The sequence below is a fragment of the Saccopteryx bilineata genome, chromosome 6 (assembly GCF_036850765.1).
Source record: "Saccopteryx bilineata isolate mSacBil1 chromosome 6, mSacBil1_pri_phased_curated, whole genome shotgun sequence".
In the NCBI taxonomy this organism is placed as follows: Eukaryota; Metazoa; Chordata; class Mammalia; order Chiroptera; family Emballonuridae; genus Saccopteryx; species Saccopteryx bilineata.
In genome coordinates, this window is record NC_089495.1 from 4,837,230 (window position 1) to 4,850,606 (window position 13,377).

General features: G+C 47.4%; 1 protein-coding gene and 1 long non-coding RNA gene across 2 annotated transcripts; one reads left to right on the forward strand and one right to left on the reverse strand.

Annotated features, from left to right (window-relative positions):
- Positions 1-7,376: 7,376 nt before the first annotated feature.
- Positions 7,377-8,209, reverse strand: LOC136307657 (alpha-defensin 1-like). Its single transcript, XM_066234250.1, has 2 exons — positions 7,993-8,209; positions 7,377-7,617 (listed from the first exon to the last, which is right to left on the reverse strand). The coding sequence occupies exons 1-2, from the start codon at positions 8,159-8,161 to the stop codon at positions 7,502-7,504; spliced, it is 285 nt and encodes a 94-aa protein (XP_066090347.1). The 5' UTR covers positions 8,162-8,209; the 3' UTR covers positions 7,377-7,501.
- Positions 8,210-11,811: 3,602 nt separating this feature from the next.
- On the forward strand, positions 11,812-12,690 carry LOC136307659 (uncharacterized). The gene is made up of 2 exons (XR_010725979.1): positions 11,812-12,078; positions 12,459-12,690. It is a non-coding gene; the product is annotated as an uncharacterized lncRNA (long non-coding RNA).
- The last annotated feature ends 687 nt before the right edge of the window (positions 12,691-13,377 follow it).

The following is a 13,377-nucleotide window of genomic DNA, read 5'->3' on the forward strand; positions in this document are numbered from 1 at the left end:
TGTCTTCATATGGAAACATTTTTACAAAAAGGTCCCTTACTTTTGACCCTATCTGTCCCATATTCTTTTACTCCCAACTACACTTTCCCCAAAAACTTTCTTTACTCACTGTGCGCACTTCACTTTGGGGAGTTCCGTCACCTTCCTTCAGTTTTAGTTTCCTCGTACTCAAGTCGTCTGTTCGGGCGCCACTTGCCGCGGACCAGCGCAGCTTCCAAATAACGGTGCGGAATTAAGGAAACACACTTTGTCAGAACAAAACCGATGGGACCGGGAGGACTCCTCAAACTGCCTGGCAGCATCTGAGTGCCTCACAGCCTCAGTTCGCTTTATTATATGGACCTATGCATATCAAGGACCCTGATACAAAGTTGCACATCAAAGGCTAAGACAGGAACTCTCCCAAGGCAAAAACAGGATACATTAGTGAATTTTACAAACATCTGAAAACAAAGAGTCAGAGGAAGGGTATGTATATTGCTTCCTGCAACCCAAGGAAGGAAGTGGAGTGGGTGCAAACACAGAGCATCAAAGCCAAATATGGAGATGGAGGGGGTAGAACTTAAGCCCCCTGCCAAGCCTTGAATCTATAATGGCTTTTTGCCATTACTGGTCCACAACAGGTATTCATCAACAAAACAACACAGAATAAGTGTTGGCGAGGATGTGGAGAAAAGGGAACCCTCCTGCACTGCTGGTGGAAATGCAGACTGGTGCAGCCACTGTGGAAAAAAAGTATGAAGATTCCTCAAAAAATTAAAAATGGAACTGCCTTTTGACCCACCCACCCCACTTTTAGGAATATATCCCAAGAACACCACATCAATGATTCAAAAGAAGAAATGTACCTTCATGTTTGTGGCAGCATTGTTTACAATAGCCAAGATTTGGAAACAGCCCTAGTATCTGTCAGTGGACGAGTGGATTAAAAAGCCATAATACATATATACAATAAAATACTATGGAGCCAAGAAAAAGAAGGAAATCTTACCTTTTGCGACAACATGGACGGACCGGGAAACTATTATGTTAAGTGAAATAAGTCAGGCAGAGAAAGAAAAATACCATATGACCTTACTCATTTGAGGAATCCAGTGAACAATGTGAACTGAAAAACGGAATAGAGACAGAGGTGGGATCAAAGGGTCCAGAGGGTAAGTGGACAGAGGGAAAGGGGATGAGAGGATGGGATCAGAAAAGGGAAAGATATTGGTGAAATTATACACACATTACACAGCATTATAAAAAGCAGAAAAGCAAATCCTGGGGGGAAATAGGGAGGGTTTGTGGGGAGGGGAAAGAGGGGGAAGTTGTGGGGAACACGGGTGAGGAGGGGATGCATTCGGGGGGACACTAGGATCTATGTAAACACAATAAATTGAAATAAAAAATAAAGAAATGAAGTACTGTTATTGCTTCACACGTGTGCTCTGCTACGGCTGTGTATCTGTCTGGCTGTTCCTACTGGAGGACAGTAGCACTGGACGTGGCCCCTGTGCTCTGATCGTGGGGGGGGGGGACAGTGACAGCACATGGATGGTGGAGCGGGGAGATGAGAGACGCCCGTCCTCAAGGCCGTGGTGCAGCCCTGTGCCCACTTGCCGGGCTGCTTGCGTGTGGGTTGTGGGAAGAAAGACGCTCCTTACTTTCTGCAGTCCTAGGTGGCTGGGTCCTGGGGTCCAAGTGTGGCTGACAGCAGTCTGGTCCGGTGACTGAGGTGAGGTGAGGGTCTTTCCTGCACTGATAGTGAGAACTGCAGCCCCAGGAGTCCTGGCTTTGTTCCTCTCCTGAGGCTCGGGGCAGCGTGTCTGCTGACTCAGAAGTGCTGTATGGACTTTGTTTGGCATGCTGTTCTTTCCTCATCAGTTTTTGGAAATGGAATAGTTGGTCGATTTATAATGTTTATGTACGAGTTCATGAAATTCACACTTTGTCCCAGGTACTGTGATACACTGTCATAGTTTGTCATTTCTCTCTGACTCTTTCTCTTGTCTACAAGATATTTTAAATTTTTATGCGGTTTTATTATTTGCGGTATTTTTTAGTTTTGTCTCTTTCTCACCGTGGTTTGCAAAAGTGCCTGTTCCACGTGTCAGTGCTCTCGTGTCCTGGCTGGGGAGGGGCAGGGAATGTGTGTGGTGACATGGAACAGGGAGAGGGGGCAGAGAGGTGCTTGTCATCTGGAAATAAGGCTTCTCTGTCTTGGTGGCTTCCCTGCAGCCTCCCTCTCAGCTTAGGACTGAGCGCCTGTTCGTAGCATTGCTGAAAACATACATTTCTTGCTAGGTTATATTAGAATCAGTACGGGATTATTGTAACTAGTAGACTGAATCTGTTTAAAGAGAGATAGAGAGCGTTGAAACCAACAGTTTTCTTCGACATGGACTCATCTACCTTTTGTTGTCCAAATAAGCCTATTGGGGTCACAGTCACTGGGCATCTGAGCTTTACCAATGGCTCTGGGATCCCCTTTCTCAGTTCATTGTTTGAGATGAATGATGCTGGACACTGTACTCAGCCTTGGGTGTGGCTTCTAATTTTCTCTGTGGGTGGCACCCAGAAGCACTAGGTCACTTGATCTTGTTGATATAGCTAGGAACATGCACATGTGACTGAAACATCTGCTTATCCTAGAAAATATACATATCACTGCCCTCTCCCATCTTAATATTAAAGAACATGTAACACAGTCCATTGAAACCACTTTTCCTGAATCAACACCTTTTGGGTCACTCCAGACACCTTTCTCCTTTCAGTTTTATTATGAATGGATTAAATTTTGTCTGTTAAGCTTGCTGTAATTATGTTTGTTTTTGATGGTTTAGTTAATGCCATGTAATACTCAAATTGTACATTATTGGGATAAATAGCTGTATAACTTAATATAGACCATTTAGGACAGAATTCTTTGTATGGATGAACGACACATGTAAAAAATTAAACATAAAAAATAGGGAAACTGTAAGTTTAATGCTTGGAGTTTATTCTGGAGAGAGAAAGGAGAGAAGGTGCAGGTACACAGACTAAATGCACTCTCGGGTCCTCAGTGGAATGTCACAGTGCTCTGGGTCTCGGTCCCCAAAGCTCAGCGACAGCAAAGATTGTATAGACGGCCATTCTTCCTACAGCTCCCAGAGAGACGCTCATCTCTGTTGCATCTGCCATTTCTGCACGTGCAGAAGGAGACTCTCCGAAGGCCTGCAGAGGGAAGAGGGGTTCAAGCACGGTGGGGACAGGCACAGGGAGCAGAGGCACAGCCAGTATCAGGGACATCTACTCAGAGGAGACGTGTCTACTATGGGAGACCACACCTGCCAGTTAGGGTGAAAGGTCACATGTCTGTGTAAATCACAAGCACTGGCTGACTCTGCGTTGGTCACACAGACACATGACCATCTCTGACCCGAGTTCATCATGACCGTGCTCATTCTCTGACCCACCCCATCCTCCTCTCCCCTCATGGTGCCTGTTTCTCTCCCCACTTATGTCATCCCCGACTGTGAGCCCAGACTCCACGCCCCTCTGACAGGCCCTCTGATGGGGTCAGACCCTGTAGCACGTGGGCAGGTGTCACCTGAAGCTTCTCGAGTGACACGTTCCTCTTCTGTGAAGGAGATGGCCAAATCCTGGTCCTCGGCCTCAGGCTGGTCCTGGGCGGGCACCTGGTCAGCTGTCTCCTGCAGGGACTGAGCCTGGGCCTGGAAGGCCAGGAGGAGCAGGGCAGCAAGGAGGGTGAGTGTCCTCATGGCTGAGTGTCCCCTGGAGGTGCAGGTCGGGTAGGAGGGCAGAGTGAGTGGTGGGGAGGGCAGAGCCAGCCTGCACTTATAGTGGGGTGGGCGGGGCTCAGTGACCACAGCGCAGTGAGGGCAGCAGGGCCTCTGGCTGGCCTGGGGCCAGGGCCGCCCGGCCTCCCAGACTCTTTGATGCTCCTGTCCCCGCCCCTTTGTGGCAGCAAGTGTCCTTGGACTCGGTGCCCACACTTGTTTCATGTTGATAGTGATGATGAGGACCTGGTGTGTGTTCTGTGTGCCATCTGCTTGGGTATTTACCTTCTAGTGTTCAAAGAGGACAAAAACTAGAGCTCTCATTTAGTGAGTACATGGAGCAACGTTCTTCTGTGTCTGACATGGAACTCTACTCATCTCTGGAGACCCCGACCCTTAGACCAGACTTTTGCCCCAAGGTTGTGAAGCATCTATTCTGTATATTCAGGAACATCATTACCCTTTGAGAGAGGGTTTTAGGTCCTGGGTGGATAGACTCCTGGGGCACAGGGGACAGTGACTCAGACTCAGAGGCAGTGAGTACAGTGAGACATGAGGAAGGACTTGGTCAGAGCAAAGGACAAGTAGACATGTATTAAGGGCATCAGTAGAATGTGTGCTCATCACATAAACCGCTCACCAGTTATTTGTGTCCTTTTGTAGAAATAGCAAAGACAATGAGATTGTTGCAGACCCTTCCTGAGATTTCTGGTGGTTTTTATTTTTTATTTCCTTTTTTGTATTTTTCTGAAGTTGGAAATGGGGAGGCAGTCAGACAGACTCCCGCATGCGCCTGACCGGGATCCACCTGGCACGCTCCCCCAAGGGACGAGGCTCTGCCCATCTGGGGTGTCGCTCTGTTGCAACTAGAGCCATGCTAGTGCCTGAGGCAGAAGCCACAGAGCCATCCTCAGCGCCCGGGCCAACTTTGCTCCAGTGGAGCCCTGGCTGCAGGAGGGGAAGAGAGAGACAGAGAGGAAGGAGAGGGGGAGGGGTGGAGAAGCAGATGGGTGCCTCTCCTGTGTGCCCTGGCCGGGAATCGAACCCAGGATTCCTGCACGCCAGGCTGTTGCTCTACCACTGAGCCAACTGGCCAGGGCCTCTGGTGTTTGGTATAAAAAATAATAATCTGTTCCCACAGGAGGTAATTCAAAAACTAGCTGAGTGATGAGGGAGAAGCCAGTTCTCCCTCCCTCGCTGTCCTCCCTCCATTCTGCCGGAATCTGCATGGTCACATGCTGCGTTGCCTATTTCTTTCCTTTTTAAGAAATTTGCCCATTGATTTGATGAGAGAGTGCATGCACGCTCATGCAGGAGAGAAGCATCCACTGGTCATTCCACCTCGTTTTCCAACTCCCTGTGCACTCATTGGTTGCTTCTCCCACGTGTCTTGACCCTGGATAGACCCACCACCTCAGGGCTCTGGGACGATACTCTATCCACCAAGGCAGCTGACCAGGGCTTCTGTCTCTGCTCAACTCAGGCTTTAGCCTGGACACAGTTAGGTCAGCACACACAGAACTGCGTCCCTGCTTTTACAGCATTATACTGTCCCAGCGTGAGATATGTCTTCCTTATTGATTATTATATTCTGATAATTTTGTTATCTTTAAACATTTGCATTTATAAGGGTAACTCCTCTGGGAATCTTTTTAAAACATCATCTTGCTATGTCTGACTGTGTTTTGGATAAAAGTCTAGTAGTAGATTTAGAGGTGCAAGAACACCTCTAATACGTTTAAAAGACATTCATTTATTGTCCTCTGCAGAGGTCACTCTGACATCAGTCACCAAATGTATGAGTACAACAGCTGCCCCCACCTCAGGTAAAGGAGTTTAAATGGCCCTGTGATTCCTCAATTTCATCCTCCTTTCTTCTGGCCTGGGCCCAGGGCACCAATGTGTCTGTTAGAAATACACCGATGTCCCAAAACTCTAGCACTCAGAGTGAGCAATAAATGCTGTTTGATCTGATGAAATGAAACGTCTGAGACGGAACCCTTTTTAAATAATAAAATGAAGTACTGTTACTCCTTCATGGTTGTGTTAGGCTATTGTTTTATATTTCTCCACATTTCCACATGGAGGATGGGAGCACCTGGAATGTGGCCGCCGTGTCTGACCAGGAAGAGGACAGGAACTCGACATGGACGGCGTAGCAGGAAGAGGCGAGGTGTCCGTCCTGAGACCACAGGTGAGCTGTGTCCCCACATTGCGAGCTGCCCACAGGCAGATTGCTGTGACTCGGGAAGACCACACTTCACACTTTCTGCAGGTCCTGGGGACTGGGATCCGGGGACCTGGAGTGGCTGAGAGCAGTCTGCTCCCTGGACTGTGAGGTCTGGGACCTTTCCCAACCTGATAGGTAAGAACTGCTGTCCCAATGAGTCCTGGCTTTGTTTCTGTCATGAGTCAGCAGGGAAAACACATCTCCACAACTGAGGAGTGCCTGAGTTTGTATTCTTAGAATGTCCTTTCAATTTTAGCATCTGTTTGGATATTGAAATAGTTGTTGATTTATTTCTGTGAATTTAAAGATTTATTTTTAAAATTGGGACATTATCTCTGTGTCCTAAGTACTGTAAATCATTTCCAGAGAGTGTCATTTCTCCTTGGAATCCTCCTCTTGTCTGTACAGATACTTTGTGAGTTTTTTTAATGTAGTTTAAACATTTTTGTTAGTTTCTGCATTTTGTTTTTTCCTACTGAAGTTTGTAAAGCTTGGTCTTCCATATGTTAGAGCTTTTGTGTCCTGCTGGTGATAGTGTCATGGAAATTGTGAGTAAAGCACAAAATATAGAGAGTGTTGAGATTAATTCTTTCATGGGACTTTGAGCTAATGTAACCATGTGTGCAAAGCAGTGTCTTTATTTCACTGGTCATTGAGCATGACCAGGAAGAATTACGTAATGGTTTCCGGTCATCATTCAGACTACCAACCGTGGTCAGTATACTCTGGTTTTAGTGTCATTCTTACCCTTCTCTGTTGGTGATACTGTGAAGCATTAGTTCACTCCATCTTGATACATCTATGAAAATGTGTTCATAACTGAAATGCCAGCTTGTCCTAGAGAATATCTACACATATCAATGCCCTCTGCGGTCTTAATACTAAAGAGTGAACAGCATGCCCCTTGGGTCCATCTTTCTTGGAGTCCCCGCCCCTGCTGGTGCACTCTGCAGAAGTGTCTCAGTTCTGAGTTTCACTATGAGGGGGCTGTATTTTGTAGACTGAAAGAATCTTACATAAGAACTCTGTTCAAGTTTTTGAGAGCAGGGTTTCCACTGTGAGTGGGTGCACGGATTAGTCAGGGTGGAGATTGTGAACAAAGAAGGGGGAAAAAATAGAAAAACTCATGGAGAGGGACAACACTGTGACAATGGCTGGGGGATGGTGTGGGGGGGAAGGGTGAAAGAAAAGGGAGCGGGATTTAATGGTGATTAAAAAAGAATAAATTATGTTTCCTTTGGCTGGTTTGTGTGGCTGTGTTATACTCAAATTGTGTATCACGGGGAAGCAAAAGCTGTTAACTTAGTGTAGCCCATTCAGGACAGAATTCTCTGTATGGGTGACCACACAGATAAGAATAGTGAAGAAGAAAAGAAAAAATATTTAGTGAGTTTAATGCTTGAGTTTATTCTGAGAGTGAAAGGAGAGAAGGGACAGGTACAGGGATAAATGCTCTTTCTGGTCTTCAGTGGAACGCCGCAGTGCTCTGGGTGTGGGTCCACAGAGCTCAGTGACAGCAAAGCTTGCCGGGGTGGCCGTTGATCCTACAGTTCCCCATGAAACGCTCAAGGAAATTACAAAAGGATCCAGGTCGACATTGGCAGTTGGTTATTTTCCGAAGACCTGAGGAGGAAGGGGAGGGGAGTTAAGGCAGGAGGACATGGTCACAGGTGCAGAGGGACAGCAGGACTCATGGAGAACTAGTGAGAATTGACCGTCTATTTACTATAGACAACACCTGCCGGGTTAGGGAAAATGTCACGTGTCTGTGTAAATCACAAGCACTGGCTGACTTTGCATTGATCACACAGACCCATGATTGTATCTGACGCAAGTTCATCACATCTGTGCTCATTCTCTGCCCCGCCCCATCCTCCTCTCCCCTCGTGGTACTGTGTCTCTCCCACCTCATCCCACCCCGACTGTGAGCCTGGACTCCAACCCTTCTGACAGGTCCTCTGATGGGGTCAGACCCTGTAGCACATGGGCAGGTGTCACCTGAAGCTTCTCGAACGACGCGTTCTTCTGTGAAGGAGATGGCCACGTCCTGGTCCTCGGCCTCAGGCTGGTCCTGGGCGGGCACCTGGTCAGCTGTCTCCTGCAGGGGCTCAGCCTGGGCCTGGAAGGCCAGGAGGAGCAGGGCAGCGAGGAGGGCGAGGGTCCTCATGGCTGAGAGTCCCCTGGAGGTGCAGGTCAGGTGAGAGGGCAGAGTGAGTGGTGGGGAGGGCAGAGCCAGCCTGCACTTATAGTGGGGTGGGCGGGGCTCAGTGACCACAGTGCAGTGAGGGCCGCGGGGCTCTCAGCCTCCTTGATGCTCCTGTCCCCGCCCCTTCATGGCAGCACGCGTCCGTGGGCTCAGTGCCCACACTTGTTTCATGTTGATAGTGATGATGAGGACCTGGTGTGTGTTCTGTGTGCCATCTGCTTGGGTATTTACCTTCTAGTGTTCAAAGAGGACAAAGACTAGAGCTCTCAGTCAGTGAGTACAGGGAACAACATTCTTCTGTGTCTAATGTGGTGCCTGCTCATCTCTGGACGCCATGACACTTATACTCAACAGTTGCCTCAGTGGAGTATAGGGTCCAACCTGCAAGTTGAGGGTCATCATTACCCTGTGCTGGAGGTTTTAGTATCTTAGGTTATAGGCTCCTGTGTTAGAGGGGACAGTGACTCAGGCTCAGGTGAGGTGAGCACATGGGACACGATGGAAGGAGTTGTCAGAGCAAAGCAGAAGGACACAGTTTTAAGGACGTCAGTAGAATCTGTGCTCATCACAAAAACTGCTCACCAGTTACGAAGGTTCTTCTATTAAAAAAACAAAGACAATAAAGTTTCCGCAGACCCATTATGAGATTTCTGATGTTTTTTCTAAAAGTATTGATTTTGCCCTAGCTGTTTGGCCAAGCGTGTGGATGTCTCAGATTTGACTCCTGGTCAGTGCACACAAAAAAGGGCCCATCTGCTTCTCTAATCCGTCCTATATCGCTTCTCTCTGTGTGTGTGTTTCTCTTCCCCTTCTGCAGCCATGGCTTCATTGGAATGAGTTGGCCTCAAGTGCTTACGATGCCTCCACGTCTTCCTCCTCAGGCCTAAGAAAGATCGGTTGCTGAGCAACGGAGCTACTGCCCTAGATGTGGAAAGCATAGGTCCTAGTGGGCTTCCTGGATAGATTTTGGTTAAGGTGCATGAGGGAGTCAGTCCGTGCTTTTTCTCCTTTCACTGAATAAGAAAAAAAAAAAAAATATATATATATATATATATATATATGCACAAAGAAAAAGTTGAGAAGGTAGCTGAGTCATGAGTGAGAACACCAGGGCTTCATCCCTAGCGGTCCTACCTCCTTTCTGTTGGAACCTGCTACGGAAAATGCTGAGTTTCCTTTTTCCTTTTGTTTTAAAATAATTTGATCCATTGATTTTGTGAGAGAGAGCTCATTTACTCTCGTGCACGTGAGAGAAGCATCGACTCGCTGTTCTAGATGATTCCATTCCTTGTGCACTCACTGGTTGCTTCTCCTACGTGTTCTGACCAGGGATAGACCCAGCACCTCAGGGCTCCGGGACGATGCTCTGTCCGCTGAATCAGCCGACCAGGGCCTTGTTTCTTTCCTCAACTCGGGCATTAGCCTGGACACAGTTACATCAGCAGGCACAGACCTGCGGAACTGTGTTTACAGTGTTCACTGTCCCAGTGTGACGTATGCCACCATTCTTTTAAAACGTTTATGTTTTATTCAGTTTAGAATGGCAGGGAGGGAGAGAAGGATAAGAACATTAATTTGTTTCTCCATGTGCTCTGACTGGGATTGAACCGACAACCTCTGAGCTTTTGATAATGCTCCAACAATCCAGCTATCCGGCCAGAGCTAAAGGTCATCAGTCACTGCTCTCTTATTATCATTAAAGTCTGACTATTTTGTTATTTCTAAACATTTTCAGTTATAAGCATAACTCCCACGAGTATATTTTATAAGCACGCACTTGCTATTTCTGAATCCCTTTAGATAAAAGTCTAGGAGGAGATTCCTGGGTCCAAGCACAGGTCTTATACATCTAACAGACATTAATTTATTGTCCTCTGCAGAGCTCACCCCAACATCAATCATCAAACATATGAGCCCCACCACTGCCCACCCTCAGGGAAAGGTGTTTAACAGGCTCTGTGATTCCCCAATTTCATGCTCTTTACTTCCGGCCTGGGCTCTGGGCAGCCACATGTCTGATAGAAATACACTGGATGTCCCTGAACACTGCACTCAGAGTGACCAGAAATGACATTTGGACGATTGAAGTGTAAGGTCTCAGAAGGGCCTATTATTAAATAATAAAAATTTACTGTTACTTTTCCAAAGTTGTGTTATGCTATTGTTTCACATATCACACTGGGAAGGTGAACACTGTAAACACAGTTACGCAGGTCTGTGCCTGCTGACATGACTGTGTTCAGGCTAAAGCCTGTGTTAAGCAAACAGACAGAGACCGTGGTCAGCTGTCTTAGTGGATAGAACATCGTGCAGGAGCCCTGAGGTGGTGGGTCTATTCCCTCAGGACACGTAGGGGAAGCAACCAACGAATGTACAAGGAATTGAAACATTTAGCAGAACAGCGAGTTGATGTTTCTCTCACATGCATGAGAGTAAATGAGCTCTCTCTCATAAAATCAATGGAACAAATTTTCTTAAAAAGAAAAGAAATAGAAAACACAGCATGGGACCATGCAGGTTCCGGCAGGACAGAGATAGGACTGCGGGGGAGGAAGGACTGGTGTTCTTTCTCATCACTCAGCTATCTTTTCAACTTTTCTTTTGTGTATAAATTAATTTTTTTTCTTTTTTTTTCCTTATTCGGTGTGAGGAGAGGAGGCATAGACAGACTCCCTCATACACCTTAACTGAAATCCACCCAGTAAGCCCACTAGGACTTATGCTTTCCACATCTGGGGCAGTAGCTCCGTTGCTCAGCAACAGATCTCTTCTTAGTGCCTGAGGAGGAGAACATGAAGGCATCCTAAGCACTCGGGGGCAACTCACTTCAATAGAGCCGTGGCTTTAGGAGGTGAAGAAAAAATGAGAAACAGAGAGAGAAAGAGAAGCGAGAGAGGAAGGGGTGGAGAAGCAGATGGGCATTTCTTTTGTGTGCCCTGACAACAAGTCAAATCTGGGACATCCACATGCTTGGCCAAACACCTAGGGCCAAATTAATACTTTTATAAAAAACATCAGTAATTTCATAATGTGTCTGCGGAAACTTTATTGTCTTTGCTATTTTTTATAAAAGAACTTAAGTAACTGCTGAGCAATTTTTGTGATGAGTATAGATTCTACTGACATCCTTAATACTGTGTTCTTCTGCTTTGCTCTCACCAACTCCTTCCATCGTGTCCCATGTGCTCACCTCACCTGAGCCTGAGTCACTGTCCCCTCCACCGCAGGAGCCTATAACATAAGATATTATAACCTCCCCACAGGGTAGTGATGACACTACAGTTGCAGGTAGGGCCCTCTAATCAATTGGGTCAACATTGAGTCTAAGTGTCAGGGTCTCAAGAGATGATCAGGGCCCATCAGACATAGAAGAACATTGTTTTCTGTACTCACTGACTGAGAGCTCTAGTCCTTGTCCTCTTTGAACACTAGAAGGTAAATACCCAAGCAGATGGCACACAGAACACACACCAGGTCCTCATCATCACTATCAACATGAAACAAGTGTGGGCACTGAACCCACGGACGCATGCTGCATCGAAGGGGCGGGGACAGGAGCATCAAAGAGGGTTGGAGGCCCCACTGCCCTCACTGCGCTGTGGTCACTGAGCCCCGCCCACCCCACTATAAGTGCAGGCTGGCTCTGCCCTCCCCACCACTCACTCTGCCCTCCCACCTGACACACACCTCCAGGGGACTCTCAATCATGAGGACCCTCACCCTCCTCGCTGCCCTGCTCCTCCTGGCCTTTCAGGCCCAGGCTGAGCCCCTGTGGAAGACAGCTGACCAGGTGCCTGCCCAGGACCAGCCTGAGGCCGAGGACCAGGACGTGGCCATCTCCTTCACAGAAGAGGAACGCATTGCTCGAGAAGCTTCAGGTGACACCTGCCCATGTGCTACAGGGTCTGACCCCATCAGAGGGCCTGTGAGAGGGGCATGGAGTCTGGGCTCACAGTCAGAGGTGGGATAAGGGGGGGAGAGAAGCAGGCACCACGAGGGGAGAGAAGGGTGGGGGCGGGGCACAGAATGAGCACGGACGTGATGGACTCGGGTCAGAGACGGTCGTGGGTCTGTGTGACCAACGCAGAGTCAGCCAGTGCTTGTGATTTACACAGACACGTGACCTTTGAACTTAACCCGTCAGGTATGGTCTTTCATAATAGACACGTCTCCTGTGAGTAGATGTCCCTGATAGTGGCTGTGCCTCTGCTTCCCATGCCCATACCCACCGTGCCTGACCCTCCTGTTCCCTCCACAGCCCTGCAGAGAGTCACCGTCTGCACGTGCAGAAATGGCAGATGCAATAGAGATGAGCGTCTCTCTGGGAGCTGTACAATCAATGGCCGTCTACACAATCTTTGCTGTCGCTGAGCTTTGTGGACCGAGACCCAGAGCACTGTGACATTCCACTGAGGACCCGAGAGTGCATTTATTTTCTGTACCTGTTCCTTTTCTTCTTTCACTCTTTAGAATAAACTTCAAGCATTAAACTCACTGTTTCCCTTTTCTTTTCTCTTCCATTTTTCTTATGTGTGTGGTTCACCCGTACGGAGACTGCAGTCCTGGATGGTCTACATTAAATTAACCGGCTTTTCCGTCCCAGTAATGAACAATTTGAGCATTAAACAAAATGAACAAAAACAGCAATATTAAAATAGATATTTTCTATTTTTTGGTCTTTTTTCTTTTCTGTATGAATTAAATTGAAAGGGATGACATTGATCAACCTGAGTACATAGGTTCAGGTAAACATTTCTATAGTATTTGAACTCTTGATTCCTTGGGAACCCATATTTGTTATTATTTTCTGTCTCCATTTATCTCCCAACCCCTTGATTCCCCCCTTCCACCCTGTCCCTGGGAATCACCACACTATTGTCCCGGGCAATAAGAGTGCCCATTTTTCCTCTTTTTGGTCCTTTGTGCTCAGTCCCCTTCCCTCCTAGCTGCCCACACTCACTGCCCACAGCTGCCAACCTGTTCCTTAAAAATGAACATAAATCTCATTTGGGACCATTTGAACCTAACACATTCATTCCTTCAAAGTGAAACTCAAGTAAAAGCTCCCTATGGAGGGTACTGAAAGGTGTTGTTGACTGCAGGAATGGTGGATTCCATGGGCATGTCACTGATCTTTCACTGTAAGATGTGTAGAGGCACTGGTATATACAGATACT